This window comes from Anguilla anguilla, chromosome 2 (genome assembly GCF_013347855.1).
Source record: "Anguilla anguilla isolate fAngAng1 chromosome 2, fAngAng1.pri, whole genome shotgun sequence".
Classification (NCBI taxonomy): Eukaryota; Metazoa; Chordata; class Actinopteri; order Anguilliformes; family Anguillidae; genus Anguilla; species Anguilla anguilla.
The window spans coordinates 63,360,907-63,380,694 of NC_049202.1; the positions used below are offsets into that span (position 1 = coordinate 63,360,907).

Consider the following 19,788-nt stretch of genomic DNA (forward strand, 5'->3'; position numbering starts at 1 on the left):
GCATCACCTGTAAGACAGAGAGGGAGATCTGTGTGTCACAATGGGAGCTATTGTAGCATTAGCAGTGTTTCTGGTGACTTTATATTGTAAGTGAACAGGCTGAATTCATATTTTTAATTTAAAAAACATGATTATGCAACATTTTCCAAATGTTTTCATTTTAAATTACATCAAAAAGGTTTTTTTTCTGTTTTGTTTCCATAATTACATTGCTTTTTTGATGCATGCACCAATATCTTTTTTTTCTGTGTCCACAGATGGTCACTGTGTTGAACTCACACAACCAGCCTTTATGGTTGTAAAACCAGGACAGTCTCTGACCATCTCCTGTAAAGTCTCTGGTTATTCCCTGACTGATAGCAGCTATGCTACACACTGGATCAGACAGCCTGCAGGAAAAGCTCTGGAGTGGGTGGGAGGTATAGAGGGGGATGGAAGCACTGCTTATAAAGATTCACTAAAGAACAAGTTCATCATCACCAGAGACACCTCCAGCAGCACAGTGACTTTGCAGGGGAGCAGCCTGCAGACTGGAGACACAGCTGTGTATTACTGTGCCCGATACACACAGTGCAGCAAAGCAACGCTAGAGCTGTACAAAAACACATCACACTGAGTGTCATCACTGAACACACACACACTCTACCTGCATGTAGCGCTCACTGGCCTCATATTCACCATTATATAATTATGGAATTGCAAGTTTAATAAATTAGTTTTTCATTTTATGTTCTTGTGGCAGAGCTTGGTTTGCGGGAGGAATTCAGGGCAGTTAGAGGACCATGCCTACTGGTTAAGTAGGCACACACCTGGATTGTGTTACGAATCAGTCCAGGATTTAAAAGTGTGCTTCTTTCCACAGCAGGCGTCTGAGACCGGGGATCCCCCACGATGGTGAGAGAGAGCCCGTCAAGGCAGAAACGGCCTGAAAAGCGACAGTTTATGATTTCATTTATTTTGCCTTTGTTGTTTTAGTTTATTGTTTTTGCACAAATCCCGTGAGGTTGACGGGCAAAGGTTTTTTCTTTTATGTTTGTGAATGAACAAGCTCTCTCTCTCGCTAATCAAAATAAAAAGCCGCAGATGTCTGGAATTTCTGCATCTTCCTGTGTCCAGCTCTTCTGTGCCTACCAGGGGGGCAATGGCGTGTGACAGTTATAAATATCCTTTCATAAGCATTAAAAGAAGATAAAGACACAAAAGACACATTGAACTGAGGCCTGGATTCGGTCAACATTTGTCGTTCTTTTCAATTTAAATGCCAGCGTTTGTTTATTGTTCACAAACTGTAATGTGTTTGGTAAGTTACATTTGGGTGGTGCTGAATGTTGCTCACATGAGTCAAAGTTAAGGCCTGTGTCTGAACCATCAATTAAAACCCTGCAGATTCTGAATCTGTCAGTCACACACTAAGGGTCCTGAACAAAGCTCCTGCTGGGGCTGGTCACCTGCTGTCTCCTGTGTGTTTTCATCAATCGAAGTTGAATGTTTTACATTGTGCAGCTATTCAATCATAACGTATTGAATATTAATTTGAAATGAACCCATAAGCATTGTTACTAATCTTAAAATCCGGAGCAATGCTGGTGGAAGCAGTCTGCTGTTTTAAATTATCCTCCAGGTGGGGGCAGCAGTGCTCTTCATGAAGGATACTTTGACCCTCTGAATTTACTGTTTTTCTCCTTCCTCCAATCCCCAGAGATTCATTTCACCGCACGGTGTTTCCTATAAAAGCAACTGAGACTTCTCCTACCAGCACAGGAGCATCACCTGTTAGACAAAGAGGGAGATCTGTGAGTGACAATGGGAGTTCTTATAGTATTAGCAGAGCATGCATTGTAGCCTTGGAAATGATTTTTCTAGATTGTTTGACTAAAGATCCAGCTGCATCAATTGACTTTGTGTAAAATAAAATTTTAATTTACTGTTTCTATTATGAAGAGGTAATTAATGAAGAGGTAATAAATGCATTATGAACATCCAAAAGGTGAGTGCTTTATAAAGTCCTTATTCCTCTATAAATAACATGGAATGCAACCCATTTCTGACACACTTTCAGTACATTTTAGAGGCATGTACTGTAATTAATTATTGCCCCTGGTGTAAACAAGATCTTCTCCTCTGTACAATTTATTCATATGTAAATAAGCAAATCATCACTGTACTCAAATAAAAGGATCAGATACAAACCCTCCCTGTTCTTGGTATATTTACGGAATAACTATATACAGCACTGCATATGTATCCCTCAGAAGCACAAAAATACACAGAAGACACTCACATTTGCTTTTTTAAGCAGTTACATTTTTTTTATCAGGACAATATGCATAAATAAAGACAAGACAGCCCTCTCGATGGAATGTATCTCATTTTGCAGATACTTATATCATAACTTTGTGAACATTCAATGTGAACTCATTCCATTCCCATTGTTACTGATCTTAACTTTGCTTAGTTATGCGGGTTGTGGTAGTCTGCTGCTTTAAATTCTCCTCCAGGAGGGGGCAGCAGTGACCGTATAATAGATATTCTGACCTTCTAAAATGATCTTCATCTTCAGATTTTCTTAAACCCCCTGAGATTTAAACAAATTACACCCACACTATTTCCTATAAAAGCCACTGAGAATTCTCCTCCAAACACAGGAGCATCACCTGTAAGACAGAGAGGGAGATCTGTGTGTGACAATGGGAGCTATTGTAGCATTAGCAGTGTTTCTGGGGACTTTATCTTGTAAGTAAACATTCTGTATACATATTTCTAATTTAAAAATTATTCTGTGACATTTTTCAAATCCTTTACTTTATAAAAATATGAAATAGCTTATTTAGTTTTGTTTGTTTTCAAAATTATATTGTTTTTTGAATGATACACAAATACATATTTTTATTTCTGTCTCCACAGATGGTTTCTGTGTTGAACTCACACAGCCAGGCTCTATGGATGTAAAACCAGGAGAGACTTTATCTGTCTCCTGTAAAGTATCATATTCAGTTAGCAGCTATGGTACAGCCTGGATCCGACAGCCTGCAGGGAAAGCTCTGGAGTGGATTGGATATATAGAATCGAAAGTTGGCGGCACTGCTTATAAAGATTCACTAAAGAACAAGTTCACCATCTCCAGAGACACCTCCAGTAACACAGTGTTTTTACGAGGGAGCAGCCTGCAGACTGGAGACACAGCTGTGTATTACTGTGCCCGATACCCACAGTGCAGCAAAGCAACGCTAGAGCAGTACAAAAATGAACACACACACACTCTGCCTGCATGTAGCGCTAACTGGCCTCATATTCACCATTACATATTAATAAAATTTTATGTTGAATAAATTATTTTTGATTTCAACTTTTAGAAATCCTTTCTTTCATCAGCATTAAAAGAGAAATATTCAATTCAATCAACATTTGAGGTTCAATCAACATTTGTCTTTCTTTTCAATTTAAATGCAGCGTTTGTTTATCCTTCACATACGACAGGGGCGACATAGCTCAGGAGGTAAGACCGATTGTCTGGCAGTTGGAGGGTTACTGGTTCAAACCCCGCCCTGGGCATGTCGAAGTGTCCTTAAGCAAGACACCTAACCCCTAACCCCTAACTGCTCTGGCGAATGAGAGGCATCAATTGTAAAGTGCTTTGGATAAAAGTGCTATATAAATGCAGTCCATTTACCAGTCCATTTACCATTTACTGTAATGTGTTTGGTAAGTTACATTTGGGAGATGCTGAATGCTGCTCACATGAGTCAAAGTTAAGCACAGTTGTTTATATCCTATTGAGTTTAAGGCCTGTCTCTGAACCAGCAGTTAAAACCCTGGAGATTCCGAATCTGTCAATCACACGCTAAAAGGCCCTGAACAAAGCTCCTGCTAGGGCTGGTCACCTGCTTCCCCCCAACTCAGTGAAGGTCTCCTAGAAGCACATGAGGGATGTTACAGCAGTGCTGGAAATCTGCTTCATACACATCAGCCAGCAGCCTGTCTTTGGCCCACAGAGGAGACACTGTGACCTCTGTGCAAATGGTGTGTCCTGTGGAATTGTGGGAAGTTTGAGACTTTCCCAGGACATGTAATTAGCATCAGTGGGTTTGTAACACAAAAGCTGTTGGTATATTCTCCTATGTGTTACAGTTTGTGGTCCTAAAACCCAGAAGTGAGTTTGCATATTTGAGCCATGGTTTCCCTCAGCAGATTTCCAATACTTTTCCCATACAAATTTTGATTTATGCGTAAAATAAGGTCTATGGTTAACATAAACTTAACAGAGTTTCAAGTTTAGTTCTACAACATAAATAACATATCCCGTTAATATCTCAGCCATGATTTTCAAAGCTGATACATCTCAAAATCATTCTGTGCTCTGTGTAACTAAAACAGGAGCCTTGTATGCTTTAATGTGGAGGGTGCTTGTGCAGTACTATGAGAAGTGTGCATGCACACAGTGATCACCAAAGTTGGTAATGCACACAGGTAATGTGCCTGTAGACCTACCTCTGTGTCCCCACACCTGCACATCAGCACTGCAGCTGAAGCAGGTTCTCTCCTCGGAAGCCAGTCACACTGTTACACCCGATAGTCCACACAGTACTACAGGAGAGCATGGAAGTGAAACGCAGTTATCACTTTTGAACTACTCCACCATTATCACCCATGGATATGTCAATTCATTTAAAACTATTTCATAAAGTGGTGTACGGATTCTCAACAAATAAAAAAAAATCTGCAAAATCGAATTAAATCGATTTTATTAGCAAATAGTGCTTTTTTAGAGATGACTGTCACAAAGACATTAACAGCAGGAAAACTGGACAAAAACCACTCCTGAGCACACAAAAAGCAAGTGAGGTAAAAAATAAAAATATTAATATTAAAAAAACTACCAGGTGGGAAGCAATCTCAGGAGGAACCCGGCTATAGAGAGAGAGCCCACCCCCTGCTGGCCCGCCCGGTGTAAAGCAGAGGTAGAAAATGTGTAACAGAAAAAGTAACAGGAGATCACAACAAGCAATCAAATGGGCTGAGCAGGGTACAGCTGAGGTATTAAACCAGCTGATATAGTAGAAAGTACAAATGAAGGGAAGCATAATATGCAGTTCAGAGGGGTGGGGTGAGGCATCTAGAGCTCCTGGTTGTGTCAAGGCCTGTGCTAAAATCAGAGGCGGGACAGGGCTGGGGCAGTCCCTGAACTCAGTAATCATGCTTGCATGCCAGAAATTTCAATCATTCTTTACCTTATAAATACTATAAATAAATGTTCCTTATTTGCCATAGAAATTCGTATAATATTGAGGCCCCATTTACAGTAAAGTCCTTTTTATGCACTGCTATTCTGCAAAATATGCAAACGTACTAAGCATTTCCTATTTAACTGATATGCTACCTATGATATCTACAGAGGACTCACACAATGAAGAAAGCAAGCTTGGTGGTGGATAGTTCGACATGCTTAAAGTATACTTCAGTTTGCTGAAATGTGTGTTTTATTGTGGAATGCATCACACATAATAAATGCAGTCAGTTTATTTCCCTGAGGGCTGTAGGTCAGACTGCTTGATTCCTGTATGTACTGCTTTAATTGTATAATATGAACCTCTCCTGTGTTTGAACCCTCAGTCTGTTTTTACTCCTTTTATGTTCTATAACATTTCAGTTTGACAGGGGTAGAGAATAACTCTATTTTTATACAGATTCTCTCATCTATATAATAATTATTAGGGTAAGAAAATCTGTATCAATGTCTCTTATTATATAGATATAATTTGCTGTAGTATTTTTTTTCCCCAGGAATTGGTGCTAAAATAAGGGTTGGATGTTTAAATGAAAAGAAAACAAATCCCAGAAATGGGTTAAAGTTGAAAGTCATGGGCATTGATTACTGAATGTGTAGGTAATGCATGATTTTCATGTTTAATAATAAGACTTAAAGAAATATTTTGAATAGCAATAATTAAAATGATTCAATATAAATGCACAACGCCCTTTACTAAATTAGTTAGATTCATTTTGGAGTAATTATGTGAACCCACAACAATGCTGATTAATCATAATTTTTCAATGCATGTTTGGGTAAATTCATATTTAATTAACATTTTAAAACTATATTTTTAAATATAGGCATATAAGGCATTGATTAAGTATTCATTAGATACAACTACTATAATTTACACAATGTTTTTTTGAATCTGTAGTATCTGTGAAATATTTAAACCAACCATTTCCCTGTAAAAATATCTGTAAAATAGTTTAGTAAAGTCTAAACTTTGTTGTTTCAAAATATACTATGACTGCAAATGATATTCTGTTTTCGAAGTAAATATGAATTATTATAATTTATGCTGGTAATCATCTGACACTGCAGATAAATCCAGAAGAGGTGCTCTGTGAAAGGGCAGGAGGTTTTTGTTGTGGTGTAGATCACTGTGTATTACTTTGGGTCGTACTACTACAACTACTTTGACTACTGGGGTAAAGGCACCCAAGTCACCGTTGGTAAGTCCTTTTTAATACTCTATACTGAATTTTCCGTATTTCTTTCTTTTTAAATTTAGAACTAAAACCTTCAGCCATGGTAGGGCTACTGAACCTCTTAGACTTTGATTTTAGATTGTGTTTATATGTGAGAATTACAAGACCATGGCTCTCTGTTCCTCCTGAGTTCCAAAAGAAAGTTCTGATGCAATAATTTATTTGTGTGTATTTAGGGAAATATTCCTGAGGTGTTGGTAGTTTAAATGTGTTTGTTTTACTATAGTGGGTTTCATTTTTAAGTTAACTAAACAAATATGATTTCATCCCATCTGTTTTCTGACTTCAGAAAAAGGACAGCATTAAAAATAAAAGTGCATTAGCATTTCTGATAAATTTATTTGGTGCCTTATACCGTTCAGAAAGTTATTTATGAAGCATACATTTCAAATATAATACAATGCATTTTGAGTCATTTTTGTGGAAAGGCATATTAGGACAGCAGCGAAGAATAATATAATATATGCCAGTATATTTCCTTTAGTCAGTACATTCCATGGAAAGGAGAATTGACATACAACAATAATTTTCTTTGCAAAAGGTTTGTTTCATTTGAATGTAAATGTATAAATGTGTAAGTGTAAATATGAGGAGAAATATTGTAGAGCCCAGAGATGCATATACACCTTCGCGTTACTAACGACTGGGACGATCAGGTCTGCAGGTTTTCGGGTTTAAAAAATATATTTGTTTTACAAATATACTATAGGTTTTCTTTATTCGAAAACAGACTACGGACACCAAAAAAACAGAGCTGGGTTTAATGTATAAAAAGTTGCAAAAAGGACACAGCATCTAGTTCCTATAAAATGCAGCTGAATTTTGTGCGGCATGATTTCGAGTTGTACATATGTATGTATGTATGTATGTAACTAGTCATAGCTTTGAATTATTAATGAACGCCCTAATAACATTAGCTGTTCTTATTTAAGAAACCATTTCAAGAACACAGAGAAACCATTGGACAAAACATCACCGTATACGAAATGTCCAACTTACAGCAGCATTCCGGTTTCTAAACCAGGTTCGCTGCGCCAGACAGACCGCAACAGAACGGATTTCGCCTACTGGGCATTCGAACTGAAGTAGCTAGTTCTGATGGATATGGAACACAAAACAACTCTTTAAAATATATTTTTTTATAACCGATTCTAAACCAGAACATTTTCACTACATTTTCACTTTTCACTATATGAAACTGCCATTAGGCATTTTTTTATGAAGACAAATCGTTGCCTTCTTAGGTCATTAATTCATGCTTTCGATTACTTTGCCTACTATATTTGATACAACGATACGTTGCAGTTGTTGTTTACGGTTACGTTCCCGAACTGCGTGGAAATCAACACTTTGGCTACAAGACAATGGTAAACTATAGTGGATGCAATTTTTTAACACCGCGCAGTAGATTAAAAAAAAGTTGAAATACGACACGATCATGTCCATCGTCATCATTTCAGGCTGAAGGGTCTTATTTTCATTATCTAAGAAGGCGTCAAGAAATGTCTATTTTACCTGCTATGGAAATGTGTCCATAGAAACTGGTAAGACGAGTCTTAAATAAAGTTGAAATGAAAAAATGGGACAACTAATGCGCCTTGTAGCATATTATGGGAAAGTGCATTTTAAAAGTTCATGCAAGCCGGAGCCTTTAACTGGCTTAATTAAATACGCCTTTTTTTAACATTGATAATTCAATTTATAGCTCTTCAATCTAACATTTTACCATTACAATTTTACTATGTAATTGTTTTGGCCAACATACCGCTACTAGGAAAGTTTGCGCGAAATGTTGCCCAGAACATACTTCTTAAAGTAGGCATTGACTGTAGGCTAATGGGCCTATTAACGAATTATTTTATGCTACTTTTGTACAATAATCTCCTTGTTAATATGTCCCCTTGAACAATTTTTAAAACTGCATCATACTCGTTAAAATTATAGTTTCTGGATAATAAGGTTTCATTTCATTTTCACTTCATTTCGTTTTTTATCATTTTGTTTGGTGTCGCACAGCTGTTCTTAACTGAAATCAACGCCGAAAAGGTATCATTAGATAAAGCTGATTAGCGAAATAGTTTAAAATGAACTCAACGCGACACGCAACGTGGCTTTAAAAATAAAATTTAAATAAAAAACAAATAAAGAAACACTTCATTTAGTTTTTGTTCTTGCAGAGAACTTATTTTAACAAGTTACAAAGCAAGCAAAGCAAATGCACTCCAAAAATATTGGCCTATTAAAGTAAATACAACGCTCAACAGTGGACAAACATTAGGTTATACGTTGAATTATTTATGTAAACTGCGACGCTGCTAATGACTTCTGTCACAATAAGACCAATAGTAGGCTAGGTTAGGATACACACAGCATCATTTTAAAACTGTTAACAGACGAGATTGATTTTAGTTGATCCCATAGGCTATATGTTTGGTTCCAGGGAAGCCCCCGCCCCAAATAAAAAAATCTAAAAAATATTTTGTTTTTCAGCCACACCAAGGGCACCAACCTTCCTCTTGGGTCTAATGGCACGGGGGTCTGAAGGATCCAATCACCTGACCCTGGCCTGCATCGCCCGCGCCTTTTCGCCTGCTGCTTCCGTGACCTTCCAGTGGAAGAACACCTGCGGAATGGCCGTGACTGAGTTCACTCAGTACCCACCAGTGCAGATCAATGGGTTTTACACAAGCATCAGTCATGTCAATGTAAAAGCGGCAGAGTGGGAGTCCTACAGTTGCTCCGTGAATCATTTGTTACTGTCTGAGAAGATGGAAGTGAGTTTCCAGAAACCAGGTATGACGTATTCGATGTTTTAATTTTGAGCTAATTTCACAATATGAAAGGTGTCCTTCTACTGCCCTACTGTATCCATCCATCTATCAATTATCTATACCCACTTATCCTGAGCAGGGTCACGGGGGGTGCTGGAGCCTATCCCAGCATGCATTGGGCGTGAGGCAGGAATACATCCTGGACAGGCCGCCAATCTATCGCAGGGCACAGACACCATTCACTCACACACTCATACCTATGGGCAATTTAGGGTCTCCAATCAGCCTACCTGCATGTCTTTGGACTGTGGGAGGAAACCGGAGTACCCGGAGGAAACCCACGCAGACACGGGGAGAACATGCAAACTCCACACAGAAAGGCCCCAAGCTGAGATTCGAACTCACGACCTTTGTGCTGTGAGGCGACATTGATACCCACTGCACCACCATGCCGCCCACTGCCCTACTGTATGCTATGCTTAATTAAATGATAATTAAGGCGAATTTCTGACAGAAGATGTTTATTGAATTTTAAATCATGCTGCATACCCAGATAAAAGAACACATTCACTTGAATAGAAAATTATTTTGTTGACGCGATAAAAAGCCTGGTTAATTTAGAGGCATACAAGAACGTTTTAGCATTTGGAATATACCTTATCCAGCACACAGATTTTAATATTGCAGTGATTTTCTGGATTTTATTATTCTGTAGTCAGAGAGCATAGAGTTGATATGGATAGTAACTGAGCCAGCCTTAGCTTGCTGTTTTCCCATAAGATCAGAGTGCCCTGCAAACATTGACGGCAGCTCTCTCTTTCCCTGCCAATGAAACAGACCAGTCCTATCTGGAGGTGACCCTGAATCCCCCAAAGATGAGAGAATTGTTTGTAGATAACCAGGCTGTGCTGGACTGCGTTATCACTGGGGAAGAGAGGGCAGCAGTGGAGGGAGCCAGCGTTACCTGGACACCGAGCGGAAAGAGCAAAGAGAGTCAGATCACTCCGCACGGACATCTGTTCAGGAAGACCAGCACTCTGACTCTGGTACGAGAACGCTGGTTCACCGAGCAAAATGTTGAGTGCTCTGTCCAACAGAAGAACAGCAAAAAGCCGGACATCAAAAAATCTTTCAGCCGGAAAAACAGCGGTATGTTTCACACAAGATAAAACAATCTGGAACACCTGTGACAAATGATGTCACTTTAATTTTTTTCAAATGATGCTGTTCAGTACTGTTATTGTTTAATATAATATGGGATTAAATACAGAGTATAATAAGTTCCCTATAAAATATGCTACAGACAGAGAATGTAATCAGGTTGTTTCCATTGTGAACGTTCAGTGTTAATCTTGGTTTGTAACTGTGTTTTACAGGATCAAAAGTTCCCAAGGTGGTTATAAACACACCCTCAGAAGAAGAAGACAGTGAGTTTGTCTCCCTGGTCTGTGTAGTGACAGGCTTCTCTCCCCGGGACGTGTTCGTCATGTGGACAGTGGATGGATCCTATGAAGAGGGCATCACCAGTGAGCCTGTGGAGAGCAAAACTGGCACCTACTCTGTCACAAGTTTTTTAGAAGTCCTGACAGCGAAGTGGAAGTCCCGGTCCAAAGTTGACTGCAATGTGAAGCATGTTTCTGTGGCCAATGGAGCAGTCGCTATCACAAAATCTGTGTCCAGAGCAACTGGTAATTCCATTGAATGCGACTACTAAATCTCCACACGCACAGTGTCCTCGGTGAAAAAAAACCACAACGACTGCACACTGGCCTCATGCACACAGTCTAATGTTCAGTAATTACAGTGGTGCTACAGCCCTGTATACACAGCATAACAAAGTGCTGGGACATCAGTGTTTAGCACCATCTTGTACCGTGATGTGATTGGTCACTATTGTCTGTAGGATTGCCAGGTGGTGGATATGTGTGGTTCTTGTTCACCTGGGGTAACTGACATCCTCCATTACCTGTTGTTAATTTAGAGGCATACAAGAAAGTTTTAGCATTTGGAATATACCTTATCCAGTACACAGATTGTAATATTGCAGTGATTTTCTAGATTTTATTATTCTGTAGTCAGAGAGCATAGAGTTTGATATGAATAGTGACTGAGCCAGCCTTAGCTTGCTGTTTACCCATAAGATCAGAGTGCCTTGCAAACATTGACGGCAGCTCTCTCTTTCCCTGCCAATAAAACAGACCCACCCTGTCTGGAGGTGACCCTGAATCCCCCAAAGGTGAGAGAATTGTTTGTAGATAACCAGGCTGTGCTGGACTGCGTCATCACTGGGGAAGAGAGGGCAGCAGTGGAGGGAGCCAGCGTTACCTGGACACCGAGGGGAACAGGCACCTCGATCAAAGAGAGTCAGACCACTCCGCACGGACATGTGTTCAGGAAGACCAGCACTCTGACTTTGGGACAGGAACGCTGGTTCACCGAGCAAAATGTTCAGTGCTCTGTCCAACAGAAGAACAGCGAAAAGCCGGCCATCAAAAAGTCTTTCAGCCGGAACACCAGCGGTATGTTTCACACAAGATAAAACTGTCTGGAACACCTGTGGGAAATGATGTCACTTTCATTTTTTTTCAAAAGACACTGTTCAGTACTGTTATTGTTTAAAGTAATATGGGATTAAATACAGAGTATAATAAGTTATCTGTAAAATATGCTACAGACAGAGAATGTAATGAGATTGTTGCCATTCTGAATGTTCAGTGTTAATCTTGGTTTGTAACTGTGTTTTACAGGGTCAAAAGCTCCCAAGGTGGTTATAAACACACCCTCAGAAGAGGATGGCAGTGAGTTTGTCTCCCTGGTCTGTGTAGTGACAGGCTTCTCTCCCTGGGACGTGTCCGTCATGTGGACAGTGGATGATGGATCCTATGAAGAGGGCGTCACCAGTGAGCCTGTGGAGAGCAACCATGGCACCTTCTCTGTCACAAGTTTTTTAGAAGTCCCGACAGCGAAGTGGAAGTCCCGGTCCAAAGTCGCCTGCAATGTGAAGCATGTTTCTGTGGCCAATGGAGCAGTCGCTATCACAAAATCTGTGTCCAGAGCAGCTGGTAATTACATTGAATGCGACTAAATCTCCACACATAGAATGCCCTCGGTGAATAAAAACCACAACGACTTCACACTGGCCTCATGCACACAGTCTAATGTTCAGTAATTACAGTGGTGCTACAGCCCTGTTTACACAGCATAACAAAGTGTTGGGACATCAGTGTTTAGCACCATTCTGTACCGCGATGTGATTGGTCACTATTGTCTGTAGGATTGCCAGGTGGTGGATATGTGTGGTTCTTGTTCACCTGGGGTAACTGACATCCTCCATTACCTGATGTTAATTTAGAGGCATACGAGAAAGTTTTAGCATTTGGAATATACCTTATCCAGTACACAGATTGTAATATTGCAGTGATTTTCTGGATTTTATGATTCTGTATTCTGAGAGCACAGAGTTTGATATGGATAGTAACGGAGCCTGCCTTAGCTTGCTGTTTACCCATAAGATCAGAGTGCCTTGCATACATTGACGGCAGCTCTCTCTTTCCCTGCCATTAAACAGACCCACCCTGTCTGGAGGTGACCCTGAATCCCCCAAAGGCGAGAGAATTGTTTGTAGATAACCAGGCTGTGCTGGACTGCGTCATCACTGGGGAAGAGAGGGCAGCAGTGGAGGGAGCCAGCGTTACCTGGACACCGAGTGGAACAGGCACCTCAAGCAACGAGAGTCAGATCACTGAGCATGGACATGTGTTCAGGAAGACCAGCACTCTGATTCTGGGACAGGAACGCTGGTTCACCGAGCAAAATGTTCAGTGCTCTGTCCAACAGAAGAACAGTGAAAAGCCGGCCATCAAAAAGTCTTTCAGCCGGAACACCAGCGGTATGTTTCACACAAGATAAAACAACCTGGAACACCTGTGGGAAATGATGTCACTTTCATTTTTTTCAAATGACACTGTTCAGTACTCTTATTGTTTAAAGTAATATGGGATTAAATACAGAGAATAATACGTTCCCTATAAAACATGCCACAGACAGAGAATGTAATCAGGTTGTTTCCATTGTGAACGTTCAGTGTTAATCTTGGTTTTGTAACTGTGTTTTACAGTGTCAAAAGTTCCCGAGGTGGTTATATACACAACCTCAGAAGAAGAAGACAGTGAGTTTGTCTCCTTGGTCTGTGTAGTGACAGGCTTCTCTCCCTGGGATGTGTTCGTCATGTGGACAGTGGGTAATGAAACCTCCTATAAAGAGGGCATCACCAGTGAGCCTGTGGAGAGCAAACATGGCACCTTCTCTGTCACAAGTTTTTTAGAAGTCCCGACAGCAAAGTGGAAGTCCCGGTCCAAAGTCGCCTGCAATGTGAAGCATGTTTCTGTGGCCAATGGAGCAGTCGCTATCACAAAATCTGTGTCCAGAGCAACTGGTAATTACATTGAATGCGACAAAATATCCACACATAGAATGCCCTCGGTGAAAAAAAACCACAACGACTTCACACTGGCCTCATGCACACTGTCTAATGTTCAGTAATTACAGTGGTGCTACAGCCCTGTATACACAGCATAACAAAGTGTTGGGGCATCAGTGTTTAGCACCATCTTGTACCATGATGTGATTGGTCAGTATTGTCTGTAGGATTGCCAGGTGGTGGATATGTGTGGTTCTTGTTCACCTGGGGTAACTGACATCCTCCATTACCTGTTGTTAATTTAGAGGCATACAAGAAAGTTTTAGCATTTGGAATATACCTTATCCAGTACACAGATTGTAATATTGCAGTGATTTTCTAGATTTTATGATTCTGTATTCTGAGAGCACAGAGTTTGATATGGATAGTAACTGAGCCAGCCTTAGCTTGCTGTTTACCCATAAGATTAGAGTGCCTTGCAAACATTGACGGCAGCTCTCTCTTTCCCTGCCATTAAACAGACCCACCCTGTCTGGAGGTGACCCTGAATCCCCCAAAGGCGAGAGAATTGTTTGTAGATAACCAGGCTGTGCTGGACTGCGTCATCAATGGGGAAGAGAGGGCAGCAGTGGAGGGAGCCAGCGTTACCTGGACACCGAGTGGAACAGGCACCTCAAGCAACGAGAGTCAGATCACTGAGCATGGACATGTGTTCAGGAAGACCAGCACTCTGACTCTGGGACAGGAACGCTGGTTCACAGAGCAAAATGTTCAGTGCTCTGTCCAACAGAAGAACAGCGAAAAGCCGGCCATCAAAAAATCTTTCAGCCTGAACACCAGCGGTATGTTTCACACAAGATAAAACAATCTGGAACACCTGTGGGAAATGATGTCACTTTCATTTTTTTCAAATGACTCTGTTCAGTACTGTTATTGTTTAAAATAATATGGGATTAAATACAGAGTATAATACGTTCCTTATAAAACATGCCTCAGACAGAGAATGTAATGAGATTGTTGCCATTCTGAATGTTCAGTGTTAATCTTGGTTTTGTAACTGTGTTTTACAGGGTCAAAAGTGCCCGAGGTGGTTATATACACAACCTCAGAAGAAGAAGACAGTGAGTTTGTCTCCCTGGTCTGTGTAGTGACAGGCTTCTCTCCCCGGGATGTGTTCGTCATGTGGAGAGTGGATGATGGATCCTATGAAGAGGGCATCACCAGTGAGCCTGTGGAGAGCAAAAACGACGGCTTCTCTGTCACAAGTTTTTTCAATGTCTCGACAGCGGAGTGGAAGTCCCAGTCCAAAGTCGCCTGCAATGTGAAGCACGTTTCTGTGGACAATGGAGCAGCACCTCTCACAAAATCTGTGTCCAGAGCAACTGGTAATTCCATTGAATGCGACTAAATCTCCACACATAGAATGTCCTCGGTGAATAAAACCCACAACGACTGCACACTGGCCTCATGCACACAGTCTAATGTTCAGTAATTACAGTGGTGCTACAGCCCTGTATACACAGTATAACAAAGTGCTGGGACATCAGTGTTTAGCACCATTTTGTACCGTGATGTGATTGGTCACTATTGTCTGTAGGATTGCCAGGTGGTGGATATGTGTGGTTCTTGTTCACCTGGGGTAACTGACACCCTCCATTACCTGATGTTTCCTGTCATGTGTGGTTGCTTCTCTTTGTCTGTTTGTTCATTTTGTTTGTTTGTTTTGCTTGCATCCCCATTAGCTGTTGCACGTGCGGCAATTACACTTCCTGAGGTCCACACAAAACATTAAAAACATGACATAGTACAGGATAGTAATTGACAAAAATAGAACAGTAACAAAATATGATATTTGCAAATATTTTAAATAATTTTGTTTTTTTGCTGTCACTGTTTCTTGTTATGTAAAAACGTGTATGACTTTTTGTACTGTGCTGTCGTGCAATTTGTTTGCTCCTGTTGTTTGCTGCTGTAGATGTTCTTGTAGTCACCGTCTTGGTCATTGTGTGCTCATATTAATGCAACTTGCAGGAAGGGTGTGAAAATATAAATAAATATTAGTGCATTTGAGTATTGTTGGGCATTCCTCCTTTAAGAATCAGGACCATGGACTCCTGATATCTACATAAGAACCTGCCTATGACAGGTGCTATCTGGACTGCATGTGACAAGAAAATAGATTATCACTGGATCCTGTCTTTGGTTTAACTTTACAAGATTGTACTATTCACCCAAGGAACATCATCAAGCTAAACTACCGACAAGCAGCACAAACTCATCTCAGTGTAATACTGGTCTTGTTCACCCTTGTCTTGACAATGGGAGGTTCTCATGCAGGGCAGGTAATCTTCTGGAAAATATGCAGTTATGTCTCTGCCACAAATCTCCAATCATATTCTAACTCATTACAAATGAAGTCACACCTCATTATATTTAATTTAAAAGAGGGAACATTTGCGTAAATATTGTAGCAGCTCAAGTTAATATAATTGACACACTGCCATCAATGTTTATTTTTAATTTTTCAAATTCATTTCACATGCACAGCAAAACCACACCAGTGCATGTGGCAGCATTTCAAAATATTTTGATTGAAAATTAAATTTAATAATAGTTATTTGACCTTTTCAAGTGATACAATAAGTCATTCAAATATCACACAATATGCCTAATTACAATTAAAATAGTTGAGAGTACAGAATTATCAAATAATGGGAACAATATGAACTAGTTTGGGCTCTTAAGATACTTTATTTGTCATCATTTTAAGCACGCTTGCACATTCTGCTCTATGTTTCTTGTCTCTGTCAGGCTGATGTAAAGTGTCTCGGTTTCTGTCAGAACAGAAGGTGTGTCTTGCCCAGGAGAGCTTTGGTATTTCTATTACTTCAAGTCGTGCACTGTGCATGAGGCTGATAAGAAAATAAGTATATTTATATGTATGTTAAGTATATTTGACAAATCATACAGACATATTTCTGGACCAAAGTAGGTCAGACCTGCTATAGAGCATGAAACATGTTTATGGGGACCGGACCTGGGTGCTTAGAGTGTGTAAAAAGCAGATATATGTGGAAGGCTGCAAAAAAGTTTGGACAGAATGTGTGGTGTTACAGTCTCTATCCCCTCCTCCACATACACAAACACAGACATTCTCTCCCCCACTTTGTCTTTTCCAGAAACAGTATCAGCTCTGAATTGTAATGAGGAAGATGAGGAAGAAGATGAGCTTGGCAGTCTGTGGTCCACCACCTCCTCCTTCATCACCCTCTTCCTATGCACTCTCATCTACAGCACCCTCCTCAGTTTGATCAAGGTAGTGCAGCTGTACTGTTTTACACTTGCCTGCAAAGGCACAACCTTCTCTATCTCTCCAGTGCTTCCATTTTATCTATTATGGGCCAGAGGACAAATATGATCATGCCACTCTTGTTGGGTTGGTTACTCTAGGTACATAAAAATGATTATTCTAATTAAATAGGGGAGATTGTGTTGTTATACATGGGAGATATACTGTATAAATACAGGATTTTGTGTTTTTCTAACATGTGATAACCATTGTTTTAAAGAAATAATTCAGTTATTTTGAGTTTATTATTTTAGGAGTAATGGGGTAATTATATTATATTATATTATATTATATTATATTATATTATATTATATTATATTATATTATATTATATTATATTATATTATATTATATTATATGATGGATAGTTCTAGTCAAAGAAGGGATAGTTTCACCATAGTAGTTATTCCAGTTATTTGTAAGAATGTTTTACGTTACTGCGTTGTGTTGTGGTGGCTAAATGGTGATATTTTTGTCCCTGTTGCGGATATGAAAACAGATTTTAGAAGAGATTAAGAACCTGTTTTAAATGTGTATCTCTCCCTCTCTCTCTCTTTCTCGCTCTCTCTCCCTCTCTCCTTACAGATGAAGCAGTGATGTACTGTACAGTGCAACACATGGAAGATGGGGTGAAAGCTTATTTTTTGAATGTATTGATAGTTCCATGTCAAGAGTGTGTGGTATAGAAGATTGTGTCATGTTTTCTTGAGTTGAATCTCTCTGTTTTTTCCATTACTCCACTGTGCCTATGTTTAGATTTCTTTCATTACGTAATGAGTGAAATGTCTGTATAAATCTTGTTTATACCAGTGTTTTCTATGGACATCAGACCACATTGCAGTACATAATTGGCTGCAGTTTAGTCCTAGGAGGAAAGGTTTTAGTTGGCAGTCCTGTACTCAACCCACTAAGCAAAAAAGAAGCACAGCTCTGGTGGATCCCGCCTGCAAATTTCTCCGCTACACCCATGACTGGAACTCCAGCGCTGCTACTGTTGGAGCCGGCCTGTGTCAGCTGCACATGAAGTGCACTCTTCTGTCCCACTGAGAGCTGAGCTGCTCTAGGGCCACAGAGTGAAAGAGGAGAGCTGCTCTGGGGCCACAGAGTGAAAGAGCTCAGCAGAGCCGCTCTGGGGCCACAGAGTGAAAGAGGTCAGCAGAGCTGCTCTGGGGCCACAGAGTGAAAGAGCTCAGCAGAGCCGCTCTGGGGCCACAGAGTGAAAGAGGTCAGCAGAGCCGCTCTGGGGCCACAGAGTGAAAGAGCTCAGCAGAGCCGCTCTGGGGCCACAGAGTGAAAGAGCTCAGCAGAGCCGCTCTGGGGCCACAGAGTGAAAGATGGTCAGCAGAGCTGCTCTGGGGCCACAGAGTGAAAGAGCTCAGCAGAGCCGCTCTGGGGCCACAGAGTGAAAGAGGTCAGCAGAGCCGCTCTGGGGCCACAGAGTGAAAGAGCTCAGCAGAGCCGCTCTGGGGCCACAGAGTGAAAGAGCTCAGCAGAGCCGCTCTGGGGCCACAGAGTGAAAGAGGAGAGCCGCTCTGGGGCCACAGAGTGAAAGAGGTCAGCAGAGCCACTCTGGGGCCACAGAGTGAAAGAGGAGAGCCGCTCTGGGGCCACAGAGTGAAAGAGCTCAGCAGATGGGAGTGCACGGTTTGGAGGAGAGTGTGTGCTGGCTTGTGTGCGCATCCTCCATTTCACACGGCAGTAGCGTATCATAATAAATAATTACAGTGTTATTGGTCTTGAGATTTTACCTCTTACAATAAATAAGCCAGTGACTTTCCATTTGAAATACATGCCACACAAATGGCATGTATGTCACATCATATTTCTCAAGAAGCTAGTGAATATTTTCATAAGCTCTAAAAGATTAAAGAGAAGCGTTGGGCCTTAAAAATCTCTCAGTGTCTGAAATGCTGTTTCTGACGTGTAGAGCTGCCCTGAGTGCAGTGTACAGGGCTGCAGAGGGAGGTGTGCTCTGTATATTTAACCAGACTCAGAGTGAAAGCTGCATATCAGAGTTTAGCAGAGCTAAGGCTTCACAGTCAAACCTGAACACTCTCATCATATTGTGTGTCACTCTCAGCTAACATGTGGCATTTGTGTAAAATGCATGAAATGTAATGAAAAAAACATAAATAAATGTCCAGTCATAAAAAATACAAACATGTTTTTTATTTATTAATAATTTATATATTAATAATGACACAGCTTACTGAAATTCACCCATCTGCCATATGGGTTTTCCCATTTTATCATCAAGAATTTAACTTTTTAAACAGTGTAAATAATATTCAATTTTAATATTATTCAAATTAATTATTATAATTTAAATGTATTTAGCTGAAGAGGAATATACCTTAATGGCAGTTTAAATCCTGTTGGCTCTTATAAAAGTTGTATCATTGTATTGATACAGGTTCCCAAATGCCATTCTCTGCTAGCTTATCTATTACTTTGATTTTTATTTAGAGTACATTGATAATTTTTACATCCAGGGTAAAACACTAAAATCTACCAAAAATGTAATGTAATGATTTTCCTATTTACCATGACATAAAAAATTCTAACTGACTTATGTATGTATCATTATGGTTACATACATAAGTCATTTAGAATTTTTTATGTCATGCTAAATGGGAAAATCATCAGCATTTTCATCCAGAACCTTTTTAATACGGCTATATTATCTTACTGCATCAAATGTGAGGTTAAGAATACAGAATCAGAGA

The 19,788-nt window shown here is 40.2% G+C and overlaps 1 protein-coding gene and 1 gene segment (V, D, J or C); both read left to right on the forward strand.

Moving 5' to 3' along the window:
- Positions 1-616, forward strand: LOC118220389. The segment is given in 2 exon segments: positions 1-86; positions 258-616. Coding segments are annotated over 2 exon segments (405 nt in total).
- Positions 617-6,426: 5,810 nt separating this feature from the next.
- On the forward strand, positions 6,427-18,135 carry LOC118220449. The gene is made up of 12 exons (XM_035404328.1): positions 6,427-6,486; positions 9,013-9,315; positions 10,131-10,442; positions 10,670-10,981; positions 11,492-11,812; positions 12,041-12,355; positions 12,862-13,182; positions 13,411-13,728; positions 14,235-14,555; positions 14,784-15,098; positions 16,893-17,029; positions 17,648-18,135. The coding sequence occupies exons 2-12, from the start codon at positions 9,048-9,050 to the stop codon at positions 17,657-17,659; spliced, it is 2,952 nt and encodes a 983-aa protein (XP_035260219.1). The 5' UTR covers positions 6,427-6,486; positions 9,013-9,047; the 3' UTR covers positions 17,660-18,135.
- Positions 18,136-19,788: the final 1,653 nt, after the last annotated feature.